The sequence below is a fragment of the Phlebotomus papatasi genome, chromosome 1 (assembly GCF_024763615.1).
Source record: "Phlebotomus papatasi isolate M1 chromosome 1, Ppap_2.1, whole genome shotgun sequence".
Classification (NCBI taxonomy): Eukaryota; Metazoa; Arthropoda; class Insecta; order Diptera; family Psychodidae; genus Phlebotomus; species Phlebotomus papatasi.
In genome coordinates this window covers 100,014,511-100,040,074 of record NC_077222.1, presented here as the reverse complement: position 1 = coordinate 100,040,074, position 25,564 = coordinate 100,014,511, and the positions used below count along the sequence as shown (strand labels likewise).

At 35.2% G+C, this 25,564-nt stretch overlaps 3 protein-coding genes across 5 annotated transcripts in view; 2 read left to right on the top strand and 1 right to left on the bottom strand.

Annotated features, from left to right (window-relative positions):
• LOC129810064 (fasciclin-1-like) overlaps nucleotides 1-9,463 on the top strand; it is a 42,760-nt gene extending 33,297 nt beyond the window's left edge. The window contains exons 7-13 of one of the 2 annotated variants that reach the window (XM_055860310.1): nucleotides 1,669-1,820; nucleotides 1,889-1,979; nucleotides 2,076-2,299; nucleotides 2,605-2,767; nucleotides 2,840-2,984; nucleotides 6,819-6,875; nucleotides 7,032-9,463. In XM_055860310.1, coding sequence (XP_055716285.1) covers nucleotides 1,669-1,820; nucleotides 1,889-1,979; nucleotides 2,076-2,299; nucleotides 2,605-2,767; nucleotides 2,840-2,984; nucleotides 6,819-6,875; nucleotides 7,032-7,252 — 1,053 coding nt within the window. In that variant the 3' untranslated portion in view covers nucleotides 7,253-9,463. The remainder of the gene's footprint in view (nucleotides 1-1,668; nucleotides 1,821-1,888; nucleotides 1,980-2,075; nucleotides 2,300-2,604; nucleotides 2,768-2,839; nucleotides 2,985-6,818; nucleotides 6,876-7,031) is intronic. The other variant, XM_055860311.1, reaches the window with a different exon arrangement.
• A 3,528-nt stretch (nucleotides 9,464-12,991) lies between these two features.
• On the top strand, nucleotides 12,992-23,905 carry LOC129810061 (PHD finger protein 14). 2 transcript variants are annotated; one of them, XM_055860300.1, is made up of 6 exons: nucleotides 12,992-13,428; nucleotides 13,484-16,116; nucleotides 19,463-19,510; nucleotides 19,628-19,818; nucleotides 19,894-20,002; nucleotides 23,686-23,905. In XM_055860300.1, exons 1-6 carry the CDS (start codon nucleotides 13,287-13,289, stop codon nucleotides 23,701-23,703), a joined length of 3,141 nt encoding a protein of 1,046 aa, XP_055716275.1. In that variant the 5' UTR covers nucleotides 12,992-13,286; the 3' UTR covers nucleotides 23,704-23,905. The 2 variants fall into 2 exon arrangements, with proteins under 2 accessions (XP_055716275.1, XP_055716276.1); XM_055860301.1 differs by lacking the exon at nucleotides 19,463-19,510.
• LOC129810068 (60S ribosomal export protein NMD3) lies at nucleotides 23,725-25,542 on the bottom strand. Its single transcript, XM_055860316.1, has 2 exons — nucleotides 25,411-25,542; nucleotides 23,725-25,345 (listed from the first exon to the last, which is right to left on the bottom strand). Exons 1-2 carry the CDS (start codon nucleotides 25,464-25,466, stop codon nucleotides 23,887-23,889), a joined length of 1,515 nt encoding a protein of 504 aa, XP_055716291.1. The 5' UTR covers nucleotides 25,467-25,542; the 3' UTR covers nucleotides 23,725-23,886.
• Nucleotides 25,543-25,564: the final 22 nt, after the last annotated feature.

Below are 25,564 nucleotides of genomic sequence, written 5' to 3'. Positions count from 1 at the left end.
ATCAAAGGTGCCCCACTTTCCCCTACAGAAGTTAAACGAGAAATGTCACGATAATAATTTATTTTTACGAACATGGGCTTAAGTTGCTGCTTCAGTAACATAAACGTTTTATTCCATTCCTTTCAAAGAATATGAAAAAATTGAAACTGCTCCGTCATTAAACTACCCTACCATGCCTTATAACTTTGACGGAATATTAACGTCAGTTCCACGAAAGATCTTTCAAAAGAAAATTACAATTTTTGTAAAGAAACAGTTGGAAAATTGCCTCAATATTGCTAAGCAAATTTAACAAAACAAAACAAGAATTAGTTCTCTAAGTAAAATTTACGTTATTGTTACGAAAAATTTCCCAAGAAAAAATTATAAAGGGTTTCTCAGTACACATTTCGAAAATTTATATTATAATGTTATTAATTAAGATAACCATTTAACAAATCAATGAATAAAGGCTTAAAAAAAAAGTTGTGGAATAAATTGATTTATGAAGTAATTCACTGTCATAAAAATACCGTCAAATTTTCGTCAGTAGAGTTACTACTACATATAAGGGAGACCAGGGGTAGAATTAGCCACCAAATGAAATTTTTTATTGCATATAATTTGTACAAAAAAATATTTGTATGAGGCTGATAAATATTTCAATGAATAATAATAATAATATATTTAGAATAAAGAGTGGTTTCCTCAAAATTCCTTCGAAGACAAACTACAAGATACCACCACTGAGATAAAAAAGAGGGTGCGATTAACTTTTTGTCCTCAGAACTTTAACACTTCTTAGGTGTAAAAATATATCAACATTTTTTAATGTTAATTTTACACCTTTTAAAAGGTAAAATGACATGAATAAGGGTAACTTTAACCCCTAATACACCTAAAAAGGGTAATATTTCCGGAATGTTATTTTAACTTTTTAGGATTTCTCTCAGTGACTATCTAATGCTATACGTGGATAATTCTACCCCGGTCTCCCCTACACTCTTCAAAAAGTGTGTGCTATTAACTTTTGTTTGTCAAAACGATAACATTTTTAGTTGTAAAAATATATCAACATTTTTTCATGTTAATTTTACATCTTGATAGGGGTAAATTTAAGATAAAAAGGGGTAACTTTAAGCCCAATACACCTAAAGAAGGTAATATTTACACTGATTTCGGATGAATATCGTAGGGTAAAATTAATATTTCCGGAATCTTATTTTAACTTGGAAGGAAGGCTTGGAATGCGTGCCGAAAGCTTTGGGAAAATCAATGTTTTTTCTGAGCTACCCTATCCTACACCCCCGACGCTAACCGGTTCTCATATGAGAAAAATCTTTATTTATATTTCCCATCGTATGCAATTATTGGTGTGAAATTCAAATTAACTAAACTTTGAGCTTTCTATGAATAAGAAAAGTCATTCAAATGGTCATATTCATTTTAACACCTCGTAATAATCTCACTAGCTAAGGCAAAATTCTTCACTTTAATGCGTGCCTCTTAATTTAGTGCACCATTAGAGTGCTTTATAAATAATCTTTTGTATAGAAATAACTCCATTTATATAATAAAATCTAAAAATTAATCAACTGTAATCACAGAGATTTAGCAAATTTAATAAACCAGAAAGAGGAGACCAAAAAGGGGACAAATAAATTTTTCCCAATTTTCTCTTGAATTCAGGACAAGGATGACGGACCACTGAAGAAATTCTATGAAGTCATTATGAAAGTGGGCAGTGACTTTATGCAGAGCATCAACGGAATGAAAAATGTCACACTCTTTGCTCCAAGTAACGAAGCCTGGGCCACATCCAATTTGGACAACTTAATAAAGTACTTTTTTCCCAGAGAGAATTATCATTATTTTCTTGAACAAATGGTAAATCATATTTCTTTTTCAGAGACACGGAAAAGATGCGTGATATCCTGAACTTACACATTGTGAAGGACAGGCTGACAATTGATAAGATTAAGAAGAATAACGTAAATGCGGTGAGTTGACTGCGGACCTCTCTCTAAATATAGGGGAGACGGTTAATCGATTGAGAGTGTAATTAAATAAATACTTCTTGGGTGGTTTAATGATAGATTTCCCAAGTCGCCACGAATGCCGATAAGAAGTTCCTGTACTTCAACGTAATAGCTGACCAGGATAACAATGAAACTGTGACAGTGGAGGGTGGAGGAGTTAATGCCACCCTCATTCAGGCTGATATTGCCGCAACAAATGGATATGTACACATCATTGACCGAGTTCTTGGCATTCCATACACAACAGTTTTTGGGAAACTAGAGACCGATCCAATGTTAAAGTAAGAATGCTTTAAAATATTCAACTCTTTCACAAAATTAATTTCCAATTGCGCAGCAAATTATCGTAGAGGAAACTTTGAGAAAAATTTCTCAAGAAGAATTCCTCCTCAAAGGTATCCTCTTCCAGTCAAGTGACTCAAAAAAAAATTGCACAAAGATCCTTAAAATAAAGTTCTTCCTTACTTTGAAACTTCAAAGAATGTACTAGAGCAGAAATTGAGAAATTTTCCTGAAAGTTTCACAAAAAGATACCCCATTTTCACGAGAAAAAGTAATTAAGCAAAACTTTCGTGTATATTTTTAGTAAAACCTACCATTTGGGCATTCCGGGTCATTTCAACGACCAACTAGATAACGTTAAAAGGAGATATACATTTTTCGTGCCAAGAGACAAAGCATGGGGAGCTTTAGATAGGACTTGGCCTTCGACCTACAAAAAACTCTTTATGCCTCACTATTCTTATCACGTGAGTCCCATATCCCCATCGAATTCTAAATATTACCAAAAATTGTAATTTAAAAAAAATCTTTTCAAAAAGGCAACTTCCATTCTCGAGCGTCATGTGATTCTCGCAGACAATGCCTACACCATGGCAGATCTTAAGGCAATTGCCAATGATTCTGTGGTTGTTTTGCCAGCAATGAGAGGAGTCTTGAAGCTGAAAATCCGGGAAGAGAATCGACGTGAGTACTACTTTTGAAAGTCCCTCACTGCAGTTTTTTTTTAAATCATTAATTGGAAAGATAATGTATATAACCTTCATATTCAACTCTGTCCATAAACATTTAAAGTCACTCCTTTTTCCAAAGACCATTAAAATGACCAATTAATTTTAATGAATAAGGGAATGTGGGGCAGCTTTGAAATTTGAATTTTTCTCTTATTTTTAAATTGAACCTTATCATGATATAACTTAATTCCACAAAAAGATTGAGTAGCTAAATTACATTATGATATGGCTCAACTCCATTTAAAAATAGGAGAAAAGTCCCAATCTCAAAGCTGCCCCACTTCCCCCTACAAAATATTTTTGAAATTATTATATTTCTTGAGCAAATCACAAATCAACCTCGTCGTTTCAACCTAGAAGAGATTTTGAGGAAGAGAAACACAACTATAAAAATAGACCACGCCCCTTACTTTACTTAAGGGGTTATGTGGGTCAAGAAGACTATAAAAATAATATTTTCTCTAAATTATTTTCAGTATAATATAAAATTTATTTAATTTAAGCAATTAGCTAAGGGAAGAGCACCAGCGATCGGCAGTGTTCCTCGGATCGTCAGGTTAATACCGGATCGTTGCTCCAAATAAAATGAATTTTTAAAAATTGTTAGCTACTTTTTACCATTTAACTCTCATAATAATGCATTGCAATAACCCAGATTTAATTTATAAAACCAATTTTCTGTGAGACACCTGATTTAATTCGTGACGATCCGAGGTACAGAAGGCAAGTGCGCAATAATACCTATTTTTTATTACTTTATTGTAATGATTTATAAATGAAATGCACAGATATAGTTAAATGGATAATTAATAGAGTAATTAGTATCAACAAAAATACCAAAAAGTATTTTGAGGCTTATATTTTCAACTAAATATGGAGCATGTTTCTAAACATTCCGATCCGTGGTCCTCTTCCCTTACATAAAAGCAAAACATTTAAACTATATTTTCTAAAATTTTCAATAAAAAAATTTAAAAAAAAATTCTCGGAATTGCTTCATCTGAAATCCAAAAACCTAATATTTCCTGTTAGCTGATGAGTTAAACTAATCCTTGAACCCCTTGAACGAAGAATTTTACGTTTACTTAATTACAACTTTTTCTACAATTCGAAACGTGGTGTAAAATACGTCAAAAATGATTTTTTTTATAAAATTCCCCCAAAAACTGGAATTTAATTTTTTTAAAAACCTTTCGTTGAAGGACTGGTTTAACTCATCAGCTAAGAGAAAATAAGGTAAAGTGCACTCAAGTCGACCGGTAGAGTTATTTATTCATTTTTTTTATATTTGCACTAATATTTGGCGTATTATCTAACATTAACTGGTCAATTATTCCATAAATAAATACGAATCAGTAACAATTTTATAGAAATTCACCATTAAAACATTCAAATATTGACCACCGGTCGAGTCGAGGAACCGGTCGACTCGAGGGCACTTTACCTTATTTGGTTTTTGAATTTCAGACGAACCAATTCCAATAAATCTTGTCCACAGAAAAGTATGTTTTTTTTTTGCAAAAAGGTCTTTGAAAATCAAGTCCCAGAGGCAGAATTTTTAAAGTTTTTTAAATTAAAAGAACTTGAAATAATAAAAATATTACGTTGATAAAAAAAATAGAGAAAAATATGCTACGAAACCTCTTATGGAAATATGGTATAATAAAAGTGTACAAAGAACAGAACAAATTATCCAGCAATTTTATGATCAGTCTGAAGATACTTCTTCTATACATCAGACACTAAGAGATAAACATATTCTGTATTTAACTAAAACAGGTTATTAATATATTCAACTGTTTCGTTGTTCGTCAGAAAAGGATTTTCTAAAACGAAGCAAATTCTGATCTAGGAAAATATTTTGAGCATGATTCGCATAGTAAGGCTCTTACAGTAGACTCCCTCTCAATTGGGCATTTGGCGCAAAATGTCATCCGATTTATTTAGAAATTTGGGCGTCAAAGTCAAATTCCACAAAAAGCACTCAATTATAAAGAATCACGATAAAATAAAAGGAAAGCGAGAGTCTACTGTATAAAGATAAAAGAGGTTATGTCGCATTTAACCTCAAAAAATCACAGAGTACAGTAGACTCTCTCAAATTCGAGCATTTGGGTTGGAAATATCTTCCGAATTACAGAGACATTTAGACGTGTAAAATTGTTTAGAATCCAACGATTTTTTGTTCATCAATACACTTATAAAAAAATTAGATAGGGGAAACTGGGGCAGTAATAAAGCAATGAGAAGCTCAGATAAGCTTATGGTAGCTGAGGTTCTTTACAATGCGCGCAACTCGGGGTGCTTGCAACTCGAAATGCGTAAAGATTTAAATTTGACCGACAAAAACAGTTTACTCGGTGCGATTCTTTACCCCCAAAATTCAACTCACAATCGAATTTTCGCGTATTCCGAGTAGCACGCATTTCGAGATTGCCTGTAAAGAATCTGAGCTACCATAAGCTTATCTGGGCTTAACACTGGTCATTTTCTATTTTAAATAATCTTAGTGCGGAAAGCCAACGAAAGAAAAAGAAAGTTCATTAAAATCGCTTAATAAGCTACCACATATTAAAATTAAAAGAAAAAGTATCGTTCAGTTTTCGAAATATTTGACATTGAATTTTCGAAAATTTATTTTTCGATTAATCGGACCGTAGTCAATTAAATTGGATGAACTAGGGTGTCACAAGAGTTATAGTACTCCACGAGAGTTTTTCAAAACACGAAAATTTTTCCAATTCTGACAATTAAAATCAGAGATATGGCCATTTGAAAATTGGATTTTTGGCCCTTTCTAACTCCGTAATGAAACGATTATTAACCGATAATAAATTTTTGTCCGAAAATAAGTTCTATTACTCTTAAAAATATTTTGCGGGATCTTTTGATTAATTCACAAATCCGTTCAAATCGATTGAGAACCGGTAAGCAGTAAATGTTACGAAAGTACTTTTGAGGTATAGCATCTAAGTAACAAGTTCCAGAACTTTAGGACGCATTGATATCCTTTTTAGATTTGCTTATTTATTTAAAAAAAAAAAATGAATTCGTTAACCGTTAGTGTTTGGCAGCTGCCAGGCGACCATGGATGTGCAGGATATTGGAGAGCGCTATGTATATATTTAGCCCTTAAGTTATGACGAATTTTTGTTCCTGAAGAATTTATTTTAAAAATTCCGTTTAGATGAGAAATACACTAAACTAAAGTACTAAGTTCCTAAATATGACTTGCTCCTTTAGGTTAATTTCCACATAACCTCACATTTTAAAATAACCTCTACGCAAGATAAAACAATTGCACCATGTGAAAAATAATGCAATAAATCACACGATATTTTCTTTTCTTAAAATCGATTACAGGGCGTGACTTATTTTTATAGATCAATATCATCGTATTCAATTGAGTGTTTCCGAGATAGGGGAAAAGTGCCCATGCTTCGTACGATCCCAAGCTTCGTAATGACTAAATTTTTTTATGTATCTCAATAAATGTGACTCAACGCCCTCATATTTTGAAAACTAAGGGGAAATATAGGAAAAATATAGGAAAAAAAAAAAAAAAAAAAGGAAAAATATAGGAAAAAACTACGAAGCTTGGTATCGTACGAAGCATGGGCACTTTTCCCGTATCTCGGGAAGTTAATCTTTCAAAAATTATCTCCCTGAGTATGAAACAAAAAAAAACTGCAGTAAAATAAAATTATTTCCTATTTTCTTTAAATAATTAGACTATATTTTTATGATTTTATTACTAACGTCCTTTTACTAATTCTTTAAAAAATAGAGGAAGATAATCATATGTATAATCCTCATCATCAAGAACAGCCTAATATTAATTCGGGTGAGTGACATTTAGTCTTAAATGTTCAAAGTGTTCAAAGGCTGTTATTTTTTGTAAATATTTAAAAATCTATTCAACGATTCGGCCATTCCTGACAATCTTCCGTCTGACTGCACGATTAAGAGATTTTGATTTAAATAAATATTTGGTTTACAGGATATTCAATCCAGTTCAACAATCGATGGATTAACGTGTTCCGTCCGGATGTGGAGTGCACAAACGGAGTCATCCACGTAATCGATTTTCCACTTCTTCAAGAAAGTGACGTGAAATTCAGTCCAATTACAGCATTATCATCATCATCAACAGTGCTTAAGAGTTCTCTAGCTCACATTTTCCTAGTAGTTATTTTGAATATTCTATTTCTGAAATATTGATACAATTACTAAATGATTTCTACTGGAGATTTTACCTCTTTTCTTATTACCAATTAATGGGTTAACATAGAGAACTTCACTATACAGAGAGTTTACCAAAAGTAAGTTCTTTTCCATGCTAAATGTATTCTTGAAACTGCCAGTAGATTGGATTTAAAAAACACACAGATTTAAACCTCTTACACCTCAGTCTTAATTTTTTTGAGTTGATTTACTTCACACAAAAATTAAATCCAATCCATTTCTAACAAATTCAAGTATTATGTTTTCTTGTGGAGCGTCCTTTTCTTTATTTTAACAACTTAGTATTGCTATACCAAAAATTTATTTAGTACAAGATATAAAAAAAACAAAGGTTTAATTCCCAAGAAGAAAGATTTTAAAGTATATTTTTCTAATAATCACGATCACAGAGCTAATAAACGTCTGTATCATAAATAGAATATCCCGCGATATTATATTTTGTGAAATTTAAAAATAAATAACATAGCTTGACTATTATTTTTATAAATTTTGCATACTGATTTGAAAAATTGTAATGCGATATCACTTAAGAAATAAGAAAAAAAAACAATTAAGGTTATATTCATATAAAAAAAAAACGAAATAAATTATTCTAAAGTAGATAAAGACATAATAGGAAAATTATCTATCACTTATTGCCTTTCAAATAAATGAGAAAAAAAACTTGGAACTGTAGAAACTTATTTGAACAATAATCTGTTAAGCGTAAGGATAAATTAGTTATTCAAATTGTGGAGATAAAATGTTTTAGGAACTGTCTAACATTGAGCTGCAATAACTAATTTGGCCGATTTATTTTGGATTTTGAGGTTATGTTGCACTTAACCTCAAAAAGAATATATTTTCATTCAATAAGTGACATAAATCAATTAACTATGTACGGTCTGAGGTTGTGCAATATCTAATGAGAACGGACTATGACCTTTTTTCACTTTTACAACTTTTCGGGTAGACCTGATGAAGGTGATATCGTGTTTCCGAAACGTTGTAGAGAATAAAAATTAAGAAAAAGATCATAGTCCGTTCTCATTAGATATATTAAATCAATCAGTTTACTATATATTGGTATCCTAAGTCTAATCTTAAATTGAAAGTAAATAGTTTATTTTACATTTAAAAAAATTTTTTAAATCTTTAAAATCATTAAAATTGAACAATTTGTTATTGATCCTTTTGATTTGGATTTCGTATTTTATAGAAAATTTTTTACAAACTTACAAAACATAACAAAATTCCTTCCCATGCTTTCTTCAGTTTATTTTCTAGGTTAAGTCCAACCTAACCTCAATTTCCAATATATAACCTCTTGGTCAAACCAGAAAATTAGCAGCATTTTAACACAACACAACTCCATGCAATTTTATTTAAATTAATTTTATGGAAAGTGCATTGTAAAGGAAATGAGTAACATGCGTGTGAAATATGATAATAACAAATCTTATGAGCAATTTTATTTGACACGAATTTTAAATGAATTTTTTTTAGACACTCTTACGAAGAAACTTAAGTAAAAAATGATGTATTTATTATAGTTTGTACATTTCTCTTCTTTTTTTACCAAAAGTATATTTACCAAGTGTCCAGAAAGATGTATATTAAATAACTATTAGAACTCACAAGAAAAAAAAAAAGAAAATTTGAGAAATAGAAAATTACTTAATAGATGTTGAAAAATCAAAATTAATAGAAATACTGTGTCATGAAAAACATGAATTATAGAGAAAAGATTATTTTTGAAGAAGAAACATTTAAAAAAAAAATATGCATTTACATCAAAAATAATCATGTGCTAGAAATTGAGCTGGAACTTATTTTAATTAAAAATTTATCACTAAAATTTACTTTGAAATATCATTTTTTGTCATATCATTTTAGCAATCTGTTTGCAATAGCTTTCAAATGATGAGTATAATAAAATGCAAGAAAATATAAATATTTAAAAAAAATACTATAATTACAAAGAAAATAAATAGCTGTAACGGAAGAAATTATATGAAAATTGAATATTTTTCCTATGGTTACACTCTCTCTTACGGAGAAACTTGATGCAAAATGCTAATGTGACACCCAAATTGAAAAATTAATGAAAAAATAGCCATCGATTTATATTAAATGTAATATTTTGAACGCTAGTGTAACGAAACATTGAAAACAAAGGTAAATAAATTATTTTCTTGCCTCTACAAATTTTAATGTTTTTCTTTAAAAATTTTGTGAAATCTTATCAAAAATTATCCTCAAAATGTTAAGATATAAATTGATAACAAATAAGGTTCTGTTCTATGCTCTATCTAAGGAATTTAAAACTTTTGCCAGAAAAATTTCATGAAATCAAAATTTACATCTCTTTCTCTCTTGAACGAATGCGTATGTCCATCCCACTCACTACACTCACTAGTACTCTTCTTCTTCCCCTAAACATCAAAATAAAAATTTATGTCACTGGCACACTTTTTAGATCGGTAAAACTTCATGAAATCAAAATTCTTTGAAATTTTCAACCTGACTGCATCGGTCAGAATCGGTAATGAATCGATTAAGTACCCATAACCGGCCTATCGTTTTTAAATATTCTTTTTTTCTTCTATCCGTTTAATTGTTATTCATCTAGACGCCAAACGGTAAGAGATAGGAATTAGATACGAATAGTGCGAATAGTCGACACAAGGATTATTATTATGATTTTTATTTTCTACAACGTTTTTTTGTTTATTTCGAAAATGGCTCCTACGATTTCTTTTATTTTTGGATATGTTTTGAAGATGGCCCAGGTGAGCATTTTGTCCAAACATACCTATGACCTAAAAAGTCGCCATCTTTAGTTTTTGAAGGTTAAAGTTTAACCAGTCTGGAGGTGGCCTACTTTTTAACCGATTTTGTTAAATTTGAATTTTTCGAAATGATCTTGAAATCAGTTCAATATCCGTAAATGAATTATCTTTCTCGTATTCACATTTTTTGTTTATGCGTATGCTTGTAACTCTTGCCAGAACATTCTAGATTTCAATCTTTCTCGAAACTCGAGAAACCCACTTTTTGCAACGCTAAATCCGAGAAACTTAATTGTTACATCACGAAACCCTAGAAATCCAAGTTTTGCATCACGAAACTCGAGGAAACAGAAACCCTTCGTGAGTAAAAGTTGGAATGAGTTACCCCTTGAGGTAAATTAGACTCATAGAACTTAATAAATCCACTGTTTTTTTTTATTTTAAAAATTAAAGGTAATTTTGTTAAAAATGAGTTATGTCTGCAGCGAGCTGACGGAGAGTCGCCAGGACTGGAGGAGGTTAGTTCGAAAGGCCTTGTCCCTTAAATGGGCGTTGTAGCCACCAATTAAGTAAATAAAATTTCATGAAATTGAGCCCTTCAGGCTATGACCCCTTTTTAGAAGGATCCCCAGTGAAACTTTTAATTTTACCAGTGTTCTCCATAAGTTTCCTGCAGGTTTCTCGTGAGTTTCCCGGGTTTCTCATAAGTTCCCTGGCCAGATTAGCGCGAGTTCCGCCAAGAATTAACTCTTTCCGGACCACAACATATCCAGCGAACGATTTTCAGTAAAACTCACTTTATTGTAAGTCTTAGTGGTCAAATATGATACTTTTGTAGAGAAAGAATTTTCTCCGCCTCTGGGAAATTGGAAAACTCATGGGTACTCTCGTCCCCAAAAGAACGAAAAGGAGACAAACTTGGACAAACTTCAATTTTCCAAGAGCCAATAATATCAATTTTGTGAATTATTTTTGCGTGTCAAATGACTCCTTTACAATGTTGATCACTAAAACAAGAAGAATTATTGACCAGTATCTTGTGGGATGTCCAGGAAGTGCTAAAAAGGACACCCAGCTCCTGCTTGCCAACAGATTCCTCAAAATATTTCACACAAAAACACTTTAACACACATTTCTCTCAACACGATGTTATTGCAGACACATTAAGCTTTCTCAAAAGCCAAAAAAACACTTCCTGGACAATCAGAATTCACCAAAATCTGGAACAATAGGAAAAACTTCCCTGAAAGCAATGCTCCCTCGCTGCCAAATGTCAAAATTATCGGCCATCTTGGCAAAAATTTCGCTCACGCATGGAATTTTCTTACAAGGTTGTGGTCAAAAAGCAAATGGCGGGCATTGGCGGTATAACCTTACATTTGGCCTCTAGATTTTTGTGGACGAGAGTACCCATAAAGTTTGAACAAGTTTCTTGAAAATTTAAGAAAAAAATATTTTTCGAATTTATGCAATCTGTAATTGTTAGTTATCATACTTATTGGCCACGAGAGGTTTTTCCTGATTCTAGTCTAGAAATATCAAAAAAGTCACAATATCTGCAAGGAAGCAGAAAATCGAAAATTCACGATTTTTGACCAAGAATATCTTAGCTCAGGAGTTAATTGAGATCCTGCAAAAAATATCCTAGATTTGGACATCCTTATAGTTTGTACTTATCCAGAAGAATCGGATTTTTATCGATTCTAAATAGTCTAAAAAAATTGTTGTTTCCATGGGTACCCAGAGTCCCAAAGGAGACGAAAGAGTTAAACAGATATCGTCAGTTAAATCAGCATTTGTCGTAACTTCCTTTTGACAAATTTTCAGGAGACGAAATTTTCAGTTCAATATTATTTTTCTTAAAAATGAGCCCCGAATGCGATACTTTTGAGTCAAAATAATAAAAGTGGCACTAATAAACTGTAAGTTAACTCGAGAAAATCTTTATAAAATGATTTAAAAGCTGAGATATTGAGATATATGTTCGATGAAACACAATAAGATTTTATCGTAACTTCCATCGTTTATAAAGCCGTAACTTCCAATGTATGGAAATGTTGGAAGTTACGACAATTTTCTAAAATGCATTATATCAATTTGAATTATTCTAGTGTCAATGAGTGCCTTTATTTCACTAAATTAGTCAATTAAACTCTTATCCCTGTCCCTAAAAGGTTTTATTTCATAAGTTTTATTGAATAAATTTTGTGCGCCACGTCGCTTGTTTTGTTTTGAATTAATGACAGATGGGAAGGGATTTTTTCTCACTTTTTTCTCGCAAATATTGAATTAAAATGATTTCATTTTACACTATTCGCACTGTCTTTCGATATTTGGAAGAGTTTGTAAACGTTTTGTTGAGAAATATTTCAATTTTGCTGCAAATTACAAGCCACGCAAGTGAGCAAAAGAAGTTACGGCAAATGCTGATTATTAAAAATTTTGTATGGAAATTTATCGTAACTTCCCCAAAAATGGAAGTTACGACAAATTCTGATAAATTTTTCTTAATTAAGGGCACTTACGATAATTTTTGTTTAAAATAATTTTTATTGGGCTTATAAAAGTTTTTTTTCACAAGTGCGTTAAATAAACAAAATTACACTGATTTCAAATATGTATATATCTCAAAATCGCAAAAATGAAGTTACGATAAATGCTGATTTGATATGACGATATGACCGCCTGGAGGCGGTCTTTACTTTTTCTCACCTGGCGCCCAAACGGAAACAGATAATGAAGAATGGATGGTATTTTTGAGTTCAGTGGACCATTAATTACCCTAGACAAAATTATTTAACTACTTTTTTTGGATATTAAAGAAAACACTATTAGAGGGTTAAAGGGTTAATCCCAGATAAAACCGTTACAAATCAGTCCATTTTGAAAAACAGAGAAATTCCCCAAACGGTCTTCGATATATCGCCAGCTACGGCGATATATCGCTGTGCCTGGCGATATATCGAATAAATCATTGTTTTCTGGAAGAAGCACTTTTGTCAGTGGGATTTTTAGCTGGAAAAATGACTCTCTTGGCCAGAATTGTGGTGAAAGGGACACATTGAAAGGTGCTATATCTTCCTTTGAATACAATCTTTATTCAAGTGTAGTTGAAATAGAGGAAATTGAGCTGAAAAGCTAAGCGGCTTGATTGTTTGTGTGTTATTTTGAGGTTAGGAATTGAGCTTGATATTGCGGGGGGTTGGATAAAAATCACACACACCCCAGCAGCAAAAGAGATGAAAAAGCGTGGAACTGGACTGACCACCCAGACTCTTCTGGACTTTGATCTGGGTGAGAGTTCGTCAGACAGTGACTTTCGAATTGAGGATCATGCTGAGGAGAGTGATGATTACTCTGAGAACAGCGGAGAGGAGCAAGGTGAGTTTTTAGGGTTTTTGATATCCAGGGAGGGATTGAGTTTTTGTTTGTTCAGTGGCAGAGAATAATGATGATGATGATGACTCGGAGGAGGAATCAGAGAGTGGAAGTTCAGAGACAAAATATGAATTGAATGCCGATCCTAAGGATGGAGTTTTGTCTGTGAATCATTTATTGGGGCAGGTGAAGGCTAAATTGGATCCAAAGTTGCTGAGTACTCCTATTTGCTGTGCCTGTTTGGGAGATCGCAGTGACGATGCCAATGAGATTGTGGAGTGCGATGGATGCGGTGTGACTGTGCATGAAGGTTGCTACGGGGTCAATGACACTGCCAGTTTGTCGAGTACTGTATCATCCTGCTCTACCGAACCCTGGTTCTGTGAAGCCTGCAAAGCTGGTGCTCAGGATCCCACGTGTGAATTGTGCCCGAATAAGGGGGGCATTTTTAAGGAAACGGACGTGGGGAAGTGGGTTCATTTGATTTGTGCTCTCTATGTGCCGGGAGTGGCTTTTGGTGAAGTGGATCAATTGACGTCTGTGACGCTCTTTGAGATGCCCTATAGCAAATGGGGCGCTAAGACTTGTTCCATCTGCGAAGATGGTCGTTTTGCCCGGACAGGAGTCTGCATTGGCTGTGATGCTGGAATGTGTAAGACGTACTTTCATGTGACATGTGCTCAGAGTGCAGGACTCCTGTCGGAAGCCCATTCCGAGGAAGCTGATCACGCCGATCCTTTCTATGCTCACTGCAAAATCCACTCGGATAAGACACTCCTGAAGCATCGCCGGAGGAATTTCCATGCCCTGCGGCTTAGGATGGAGCACCGGAAGCTCGAGAATGAGCAGAAGCGTTCGGAGAAGCCGACGCCTGAGCAACAGAGGATTGAGCGGAAGCTGAAGAAGCATAAGAATAAATATCTGGCCAATAAGGCTATTAAAATGGAACCCTGGGTTCCCACGCAGAAGATGCCAAGGATGCTGGCCACTAGTGCTTCAGCCTGCCGCAGACTGATCGTAAAGGCTCAGTTGATGGGAATTGATGCTGAAGCCCTGGAATTCCAGGAAGCTCAGATGCTAGCACTGGCAGATGTCCGGAAAAAATGGCACATTGCCCCGGCATTCAGTGTGGAATTCATCGGATACTACCTGGACAGGATAACTCGGCTGAAAGATCTCAAAATCAATCTTCAGGAGCAGTTGGAGTCAAACAGGAGATTGCTGGATGAGCAGAAGCATCTCCGGGAGAAATATGATCAAATGATAAAGCTGAGTGAGGAACTGACAAAATCCAATAGCCAGCTCCGGGAAAGTATCACGAGATTGCATGGAAATGTGACAAAACTCTGTCCGACCAAGAATCTCGTGTCTATTGAGAATATCGGGAAGCCTGTGGTGAATGTAGCTGCAGCTACGCCACCTCCCGGACGTCCAATGTCCGTTCCCACTGCAGCTGCCCTGAAAATGGGCGTAGGCTTCCCCCTGATCAATCTCCCAGGAACTAAAAATGATTCAGGAAAAATTCTCAGTACCCAACGACAGAATAATGATGAATTGCTGCATGAATGTGGCATTTGCAAGAGATGCAATGATCAGCATCTTCTGGCCAAATGTGACACATGTCACTTTTACTACCATCTCGGCTGCCTCAATCCACCGCTGACGCGTCATCCTAAAAAATGCAAACTCTACGGTTGGCAGTGTTCAGAATGTGATCGTTCGGATGATTCTGACGCAGGAACATCCCTGCCAAAGCGTCAACGGAAATCCCGGGCGAGGTACAGCAAAGATGGGATTATTGTGGAGGAAAAAGAATCGCCTCCGGTGCAAAAGAATGGTCCAAAACTGGCCAGAATCGTGGACAGACGCATGAGTATTCCAAGACGAATAACAGGTGGTGATCAGAAGCTGGAGGGCGTGATGCCAGTGGTCCAGATCGAGGACATCATGAAGAGTGTACCACGAAAGCGAGGACGTAAGAAGAAAATCCTCTCAATAAACAACACCTTTTCATCAATTTACCCAGTCATTCAGCCAAACACCATCATCCCTCCTCAGAATTCCACCGATCCCGCCCCCCCTGCCAATCCAGCTGTCACAAAAACCCCTGAACAACCCCCAAACACCGAATCCGGAAGCACCAGCAACAAAAGTGAGAAGCGCAAAGCCAAAAAAGAAAAGCGCAATCATGTCAACTCGTACTACATTGAAAATACCACTCCAGCTGCAGAATCCTCCCAATCTGATCCACTCGACACATCCGACATCAACCCCCCGGAGACATCACAAAATCCCCCTGCCACGGAATCTCAACTGAACGCATCAATAGAAGCAAAGATTGAAAAAGATCTCACCAAGTTCAATCACAAACAGAACAGAAAAAAGCGAAAGGAGAAGCACAAGAGCAAGTACACAGAATTGGAGAGATTGGCCAACAAGGAGCACAAGAGGAAGCGAAAGAAGAAGTACAATCTGGAGAATAATACAAGCGATGCTGCACCCAGTGCAAGTGATCCTCATCCGCCAATTAAGATCAAACTCAAGGTCATCCCATTTCCAGCTGGCCAGGAGAATAGCGAAGCTCAGGTCTTCTATGTGCCCAGCAACAGTGATCCTCCGCCAGAACCCATTTGCCGACCCATGGAGATTTGTCGCAATCAAACACCAGCGACACCCACGAATTTGCCCAATGTGAGTAAAGTCTCTCTTTTTTCTGAACACCTCTCTCTCCTTATCATAGGCCTTATCAAAGAATATTCAAAAGATCAATGGACTTGGAACATAAGAAAAATTATGAATCACTTTACAAACTTATGCATGAAAAATGTCGTCTACCTACTTTAAAAATGGGTTATGCCCTAAGGTAAAGTGATATAATTTGGAATTAGTGTTAGAAGTTGGACAATTCGTCGGTACAAGTTGGACATGGCTTTTTTCTTAATAAATACAGTACAAAATTTGTTTTTAAGCACAAGGAACCAAATTATAAAACTAAAGCATTAAAAATATACAAATAAAAATGAAGTACTAAATTTATTAAGACAAAAGCCCTGTCCAAATTGTACCATTGTCCAACTTGTACCACTTTACCCTAGACACACTTACGAATTAACTCTTTCGTCTCTTTTGGGACTCTGAGTACCCAAAGAAGCATATGAATGTTCTGTGAAAAACGATGTTTTTTAATTATTCAGAACTGATAAAAATTTAATTCTTTTGGATGATTACAAACTATAAGGATGTCCAAAGGTAAGATATTTTTTGCAGGACCTCAATTAATTCCTGAGCTATATATCTAAGCTAATCTAAACTTATAAAAAATATCTAAGCTCAGGCATTAATTGAGGTCTTACAAAAAATATCTTACATTTGGACTTCCGTATAGTTTTTAATCATCCACAAGAATAAGATTTTTATCATTTCTGAATAATTAAAAAAACATTATTTTTCACAGAACATTCATATCCTGCTTTGGGTACTCAGAGTCCCAAAAGAGACGAAAGAGTTAAGCCGAGAGGCGACTTAGTGGAAAATTATGGAAATGTAGTTTAATCATTATTTCGAATCAAATTACGCTAAGCCGTCTCTCAGCTGTCGAAGACCCTTACAAAGCGTCGTCCCAGGCTTTGCGAAATGCTCGAACTCGCGTCATTTACAGTTTACCGGTTCTCAACCGATTTCAACCACTTTGTAAATCACTCGAAAGATCCCACAAAAAAAATTTTAAGAGTAATTAAAACTGATTTTCGGACAAAAATTACTTACTGGTTCAAAACCGATTTGAACGGATTTTGAAATCACTCAAAACATTGTCGAAAATCACTTAGGACTGATATAATTGAATTTCAAATAAAAATTAGTTACCGGTTATGAACCGGTTCATCCATTACCAGTTCAAACCCGATTGGAACCGATTCAGTTTTGTCGGAAATTCCAAGACCTTTCCAACGAGCCCAAACATGCCCCATTCGGTTGATAAATGCGCTCTCTAGAGCCTTTTTTAACCTTTGACCTTGAAAAATCATTATTAGGAATGATTCAAAGGTCAAATGTCCGCCTGGGTAATCTCTCTAAAACATATCCAAAAATGAAAAAAATCGCACGACGCGTTTTCGGGGAATCCCAAAAAAGAAAAATGTTAACGATCCTTAGGTCCACTTATGGGGAATCTTCTGAAGGTCCCAAGTCGCAGAGCTAGCAACAGCCGGACACTTCCCAAAAATCGTCTGAAACATGAAGATTTGTTGGCAAAAGTGGTCTCCGGGGGGTGGAAGGTATAAATTTGGGGGAGGGATGGGGTGAAAAAATCGAGGGATTAGTCCTCTCCGTGGAGTTCGAGCAGTAAAAGATCAACAGAAAAAGATAAACCCGAAATAATAAAAGCAATTATCCCTTTAGTTTAATTTTTAAAGTAAGGAAATTTCCACGATCACAGAAAAGGGAGAAGGGGGGGGGGGCAAAGTTTGTTAAAGGAGCAATTTGGTAAAAGTAATTTTGCACTTGGTAAAGGGGAAATTAAAAAGTTACCATCTATCTTGGAATTTATGATGTGCAGAAGTTTTGAGTCAATCCAGATTTAAAACCCTTTCGGAGTATTGGCTGGGATCTCTCCCCTTTCAGGATTTTGACCTTTTCGAAATTTAGGCTGTGCGAGATTTTGAGGGTTTTGACTTATTCGGTAATTCGACCCCTTCAAAATTTTGGTCCTTTTGGAATTTTGCCGCATTTAGAATTTTGACACTTTTTTAAATAGTTTGACTACTTGAGATTTTAACGCATTCGAAATTGCGGCTCTTTCGGTATCTTAACCGTTCCGGAGTGTTAGTTTTTTCTGGTTTTTAGCAATTCGTGATTTTGGCCCATTTCGTATTTCGACTCCTTCGGAATTTTTGCTCTTCAGGATTCCGACCTATTCAAGATTTTGATTTTTCCGGAGTTTTGGCCATTCGGTAATTTGATCTATCCGAAATTTCGATCTTTCTGGATTTCGAAATTTCCATTCAGAATTTTGAATCCATTCGATATTTCGACCCTTTCATGATTTTGATGTATTGGACTTTTCTAAATTTTAACTCATTCGAGATTTCGAACCTTTCAGGATTTTGACCCCTTCGGAATTTTGACTCATTTATGATTTCGACCAGTATTTTGATCTTTCTTGGATTTTAACCTTTTTGGAATTTAAACTATTCGGAATTTTGACCCATACAGGATTTTGACCGTTTCGGAATATTGCCTTTTTTGTGTTTTAGTCATTCGTAATTTTGACATTTTTGGAGTTTTGGTCATTCGGAAATTTGACCCTTTCGAGATTTGAGTTTCTTTCTGGATTTCGACCCATTCGAAATTTTGGCTTTTCGAGATTTCGACCTATTCAGGATTTTGACCATTCAAGATTTTGACCCTTTTGAGATCGTGACCGTTTCGGGATTTTCACGGTTTCGAAATGTTGGTTTTAATGGATTTTGGCTCTACCAGATTTTGTGGATTTTCTGAATGTTGAACATTCGGGATTTCGACTATTTCTGGATTTGGCCGTTCGGGATTTTGACTTTGCGGGCTTTTGGATTTCGAAATTTTGACTTTTTCTTGTTCGAGATTGCGAATTGAACTTTTAAACACTCCACAAATCGTTCCCAGCTTTTTGTTTCGCACAGTTTTTTCATACATAACATTTTACTATTGATTTAATTAATTTTATAAATATCAAGAAACTCTAAAACTCGAATGTTAAAAAATGAACAGTTTTTGCCGTTTCAAGTCATTGGTATACGGACGAAATACTCTCCCGGAAATATTTAAAATCATATCCGAAAATTAAAAAGATCATTGGAACCGTTTTCGAAATGTACGAAAAACTCTTTTTAATAGACAATTAGGCATTTGGGAGGCATTTTCGTCAAAAATTGCTGTTTTGATAGAAATATCCTTTACGAAACTTCCGTTTATTTAACTTCCGTTAAATGTTTTCCATTTTTTCGGTCACATTTTTATAAAATTCCTTTTTTCTCATGATTTTCACAAAATTTTCATGCAGCCAAGCCCTAGTGTCAAGGAAAAGGATTCAGAAGGAAAAGAGAGTGAGGTCTGTAGTCAAAACAGGAATCAAACTAAAATTATAGCAATATCTATTTTCCAGGAGAGAAATAAGCTAAAAATTATAAAAATCTTGAAAATAGAAAAATTGTCCCTAATTTTTCAGCAAGTCGAATCTCAACGGAATACATCACCATTATCTAGCCCCAAGGTGGCACGTACAAATTCCCCGCGCAGGAAGAGACCACGAACTATGTCCCTCAACATGTCAACCGGAGGTGGAGACACCAGCAGAAATTCAGCATCACAAATTTGCGACGTCTGTTGTCAGCCGGGAAATCCTCAGAACTCAGTTATGTAAGTGAATGGCTTTAAAGAGAGTTGTAGAGCTGAGTTTTGCAGGAAAGAGATCTCTTTTTTTGTGAATTTCAGGTGCGATGAATGTCGCAAAAATTACCACTTTGCATGCTTGGAGCCGCCTCTCAAGAAGACACCAAAGCGTCGTGGCTACTCTTGGCATTGTGCGGATTGTGATCCAACTGTAAGTACCCTGACAGTAGCCTCAATTTTGAAATTCGAATCAAGAGTAAGAGATCAAGAAAATTTCAAAATTTTAACATTCGAAATTAATATAAGTATTTTCTGACCAATTTGCACAGAATAGTACAAAAATATTTCACAGGATCGAATATTTAATTACATGTGAATAATACTTAAATATTAAAATATCATATTTTCATTATGGGATCAAATGTCGCCTGACCTATTGATCTTTGGAGTAAAAAATGAATTTAGTGTGCCCATATTTTTCTATTTATGATCAGTATTTCCTCACAACAGACAAATTGTGAATGTCAAATAGATAAATGAAAATTCACAAATCTAGCAAAAACAAAGCGTCCTAACTTAGCACAATTTCTCGAAATCATCGTAACCATCGTAAATTATCATTTCGATTAGCCGTTTAAGTTATCTTTTCTTAGCCGTTTTCGAAATAAACAATAATAAAGCAAGTAAACAATAACAACCAAAAGTTGATATCTCAAACCATTTGGGTCTAAGGGTCCTAAGGCCGAAAAAAACACATCGCAAATGTAAGTTCAAATTAATTACAAAACATATCTCATAATTAATGAAATCTTTTATTCCAATTTCGAAGGAAAACATAAAAAAACAATATTTTAGAGGGGAAGATATCAATAATATTGACTTAAGGGAGGGTCACCAAAAACCAGAAGTTGATATCTCTTACCGTTTAAGCTCCGGGACAGTAACAAATTGAAAAAGAAAAAAAATTGCCAATTTTTGTTCATTTTATATAACAAAAAAACTAAAATTATTGATCAAAAATCCTTAAAAAAACTTAATGACCAGTGATAAGCCCAGAAAACTTTGTGGTAGCTGAGATTCTTCACAGAAACTTCGGAATGCTTGCAGATCGAAATACTTGAAAATTTGATTGTGAATTGAATTTTGGGAGTCGAGAATCGCGTGGAGCAAACTGTTCTCGGCAGCTAAAATGGATAAAATTGGCTCGACGTGATTCCTTAACCGGAAAAAAACAATTCAAAATAGAAATTTTACGCATTCCGAGTTGCAGGCACTCCGAGGTTGCCTGTAAAGAATCTCACTTACAATAAACTTTTCTATGCTTATTACTGATCATTTTCTATTTTTAAATAAGGTGGAGTAAACACTTATCGCCACTTTTAGGAAAAATTGAAATTAACTTTATTATAACTTTTGACCCATTATTATAAGATAACTCAAATTTAACACAAAGTTACTTTGATATATTGGCTCTAGATACGTCAAAACAATAATCCTCTAATTCAACGGATCACTTAAAAAAACTGATTTTTAATAACAATGCAAAAATAACCACTTCGTTGCCACTTTTTACCACTTCGCCAATTTTGTAACCACTTTTCGCCACCCACTTGAAAAGCCACAAACTCGATTATTTTAGGCAATTTCATGAAAAGAATACATTCAGCATTTACTTTTCCTCATGATCACCTTATTTATTTATTTTTTTATTAGGGGTTCATCTGGAAGATGATTACCCCGTATGATCACCTTATTATTACTCACTAAATGATTTTTCTTCACTTTTGTTTGAGAAAGTTAAATTATTAGACTACTGCAGAAAGTAAACGAAGCAGATTTGACGACTAATACTGAAAATCTATGACGTGAAGTTAGCGTCGCTTACTGAAAAGCAATGGCGACAGGTGGTAAATCAATTTCAGAATATTACCACTTGCCGCCATGGCTCATTTTTATATAAAAATAATATAAAATGTAATATAAACAAATGAATATACATTTGTATGTATTCGTCGAATAAAATTAAATGTTCAATAGACAAATTATTTCTCCAAAAACGTTAATTTTGTTCGACAAAACTTTCATGACACTTATCATATTTGATAAGACTTATTGGATTTCATGCACTTTATTAAAATATTGCTGTCTAAAAAATGTTCAAACACTTCAATTCAAAACAAAAAAAAATAGTGTTTTTGGCTGTATAAGTAGCAGCAGTAGAGACACAAATAATTTTACAGCTAATTTATTTCACAAATAATGGAAAAGTGCAATTTCAATATGAGGTAAAGTGCCCTCAAGTCGACCGGTTCCTCAATTCGACTGGTAGAGTTATTTATTCAATTTATTTATATTTGCACTAATATTTGGCGTATGATCTAACAGTAATAGGTCAATTATTCCATAAATAAATACGAATCAGTGACAATTTTATAGAAATTCACCATCAAACATTCAAATATTGACCACCGGTCGAATTGAGGAACCGGTCGACTCGAAGGCACTTTACCTTAAATGGCGAAAAGTGGGGCACTGGCGAGAAGTGGTGATTCTATCGTAGTTTGAGTACAGAAAGCCAACAAAAGAAAACGAAAGTTCATTGTAATCGGTTAATACACGTTAGAGATAGAGCCCGGTCAATTTCGGTATAGTAAGGGCCGAATCAGGGTACATTGAGATGGGTTGGGACGGATACGACCCACCGTTGGAAAGGTCTCGACCTCAGCTACAACATACTAAAATTTTATGAAAAAGTATCGTCTAGTGTTGGAAATATTCGACATCGAATTTTGGAAAATTGATTTTTCGATTAATCGGACCTTTGATTAAATCGGATGAAAATAGGATGTTCAAAAGAGTTGTAGTGTGTGAGAATTGTTGCACTTTAATTCAGTTTGAGTAAAGAGAATCGTCAATCAGAGCTAGCGACACTCAAATCATCCAGTTTTCTCCGAAGTGAAGAAAGTTTGACATCGCTTCGATTTTCATAGTATTTTCTTTTTAGTTACACTATATAAATAAATGGTGTTTGTAAATATTTAATTTAAAGAATTTAAATTAGAGAAGGTTTTCAGGCTTCGCACATACTCTGGCTTCGAACACTTCAAATTTTTCCCAAGTTCCTTTAACGAATAATTCAGGAATTGATAAATAGGTCAGATTCCTAAAAGGAAGATAGGAAAATACAAAGTGTTCGAAGGCACGGTATGTGCGAAGCCTGAGACTTCCCCTACATCGATCTTTAAAACGCAGGTCTTACAGCGTCTCTCCACGCCTTTAAAGCGTTTCTCAAAAATGTAAAAATTACGCTTTAGATTCTAACTGTTAAAGGGTTACGGAAAGTTTGATATCGCGTCGTTTTTCATAATATTTTCCTTCATTCTCTTTCTTGATTTTAATTCTGAGTGACGAATTATTTTCTTAAATGGCTACACTATGTAAATAAATGGTGTTTGTAATTTAAAGAATTTAAATAGGGAAAGTCTTTCAGGCTTCGCACATATTCTAGTTTCGAACACTTCAAATTTTTCCCATGAATGAATGAGTGAATCTGAGGAATCTGACCTATTTCTTCAGAAATTCAAAGATAGGTCAGATTCATAAAAGGAAGATGGGAACGTATGTGCGAAGCCTGAGACTTCCCCAACATCAACCGTTAAAATGCAGGTCTTACAGCGTCTCTCCATGCCTCTAAAGCGTTTCTCAAAATATGTAAAAATTACGCTTTAAAAATAATTGTCCACCGCCGTCTTACTTAGATAACCCAATCTCCAAAACAAAACCATGAAAAATGAATAATTTAGAGATTTTCTTGATCTTCATCTTGATCTTGGTTTTCAAATTGAAGCCAGATTTTCTTTCCAATCCTTACTAATGTTTTTTTTTTCTTTGCAGGATATTGAAACGATATAAGAAATTGAAAGTATTAGCATGTTTTTTTGAATTAAGGATAATTTATTTTGAAAAAAAAAATTTCATTCTGCATAAAGTGGATTACAATAGTGTAAAAAAAATGTGAGACTTAAAAATTCTGCCCCACATGGGGTTTAAAAAAAAATGAAAAAAAATTGTAGGAGTGCGAGGTGAAATAAATGTTTATTCCATGTCAACATCATCCAGCGCCAGATCATCTAGCATCTCTTCGAGGGTTATCCTTGGAATTGATGGATCGTCCATGTCGTTGGTGTCCACTGGTATCATTTTACTGGGGTCTTTGTAGATATTGACGTGTTGGCGATAGGCAGGGTCTTCTTCTAGGTCATCTAGGAATTCATGGTATTCCTTGGTGTCGGTATCCATGTTGGCGGAGTAGTCGGGGATGTGTTTTAGCTTCCATCTGCGGGAATTGATTCTGTCACTGGAATCTCCGTAGGATTTCTTGACGATGATCACATCGGGGACGCGGGTTTTGTCCAATTTTTCGAAGTTGTCATCGTTGATGTTGGCATCTTCGAGATTGTATCCTAGGACTGTGTCGCTGGGTTTTAGGATGTGACCGAGATGAGATCTCGTGTGGATTGTGTTGTCATTGAGTCCTAGTTCGGCAGCCTTGACCAGCCAGACGTCACAGAGAAGATGCTTGTGGGAAATTTTTCCTTGACCGGGAAATGAGGGTTTGTTCCTATCTGGGATGACTTCAATGTTCATGACAATGTATTCCTGGAGGGATTTGGGATTGCAAATGGGCTCAAAGGGATTTCGGTAGTAGACTGTGCTATTGAGTTCGGCTAATTGGGTCGAAAGGGGATCGATTAAGTGAATGGTATTGGCTACTCTGCTCACGAGGCACAGGGCAGAGATACTTCCCAGTTGCTGCTGCATCTTTTTCGAGAGGCACACCAAACTGTCTTTGGACACGGGGACAATGTCCACGGCAAAGGTGTACTTGTAGTTGTAGCTATTGCTGTGAATATCGTGAGAGATTAGCCTCTTGGACGTTGAGGTTTTCACCGGGAGCATTGTGTGCAGGAAATCGACCATTCTTCGGGCGTGGCTGTCATTGGCATAGTACATATCGAGTCCACCGTGCATTGGCTTAATCCCGAGGGTATTTTCATGGACTCTGTGCTTGAGGATCAGTTGCTCGAGGTAGTAGAAGGTTTTTTTGTTCTCTGACCTCTGTCTGATCTGCACAACGCACCTCCAGAAGTCTTTGGCTTCTGTCCGGTGACAATCATCGCACATCTGATTGTTTACTGTGTACTCGACTACGAAAATTTGCTGAAGGACTGCCCCTCCTAAAACTTCCCCCTGAACTGTTAACTTTACCTTTAGGCGCTTCGAATGGGGTTCTGTCCAGATAAATCCAGCATCGATGAGTTTGACCTCCTTGAGACCTTTCAGGCGCTTCAGGCAAACGGCTAGGAGTTCCCTGGATTCCAATGAACACTGAACCCATTCACTCGGTGGCTGAAGGTATCTCTCACAATTCCGACAGAACTGCAGGACTGCCTGCTTGGGAATCCCTTCGGTGATGTCCACGTGTGTCCGGAGACATCCTACGCACATGTTAGCCGGATTGGGAACAATGGCAATGCCACATTCGCAGCATAATCTAAAAACCAGGAGATTTCTGGGTAATGTCACTGAGGAAGATTGGGATTTTTTGGGTATCCTTACATCTTGGACTCTGATGAATCAATTTCCGTGCATATTTCACCAGGTTCTGCTTCCATTTTCACACAATTTCACAATTTTCACGGTTCTGGAAAATGTGGTCAGGTGACAAGTGTACCACAAAGTGACAGTTGTTTAGTTGGGTAACCCGGATGGA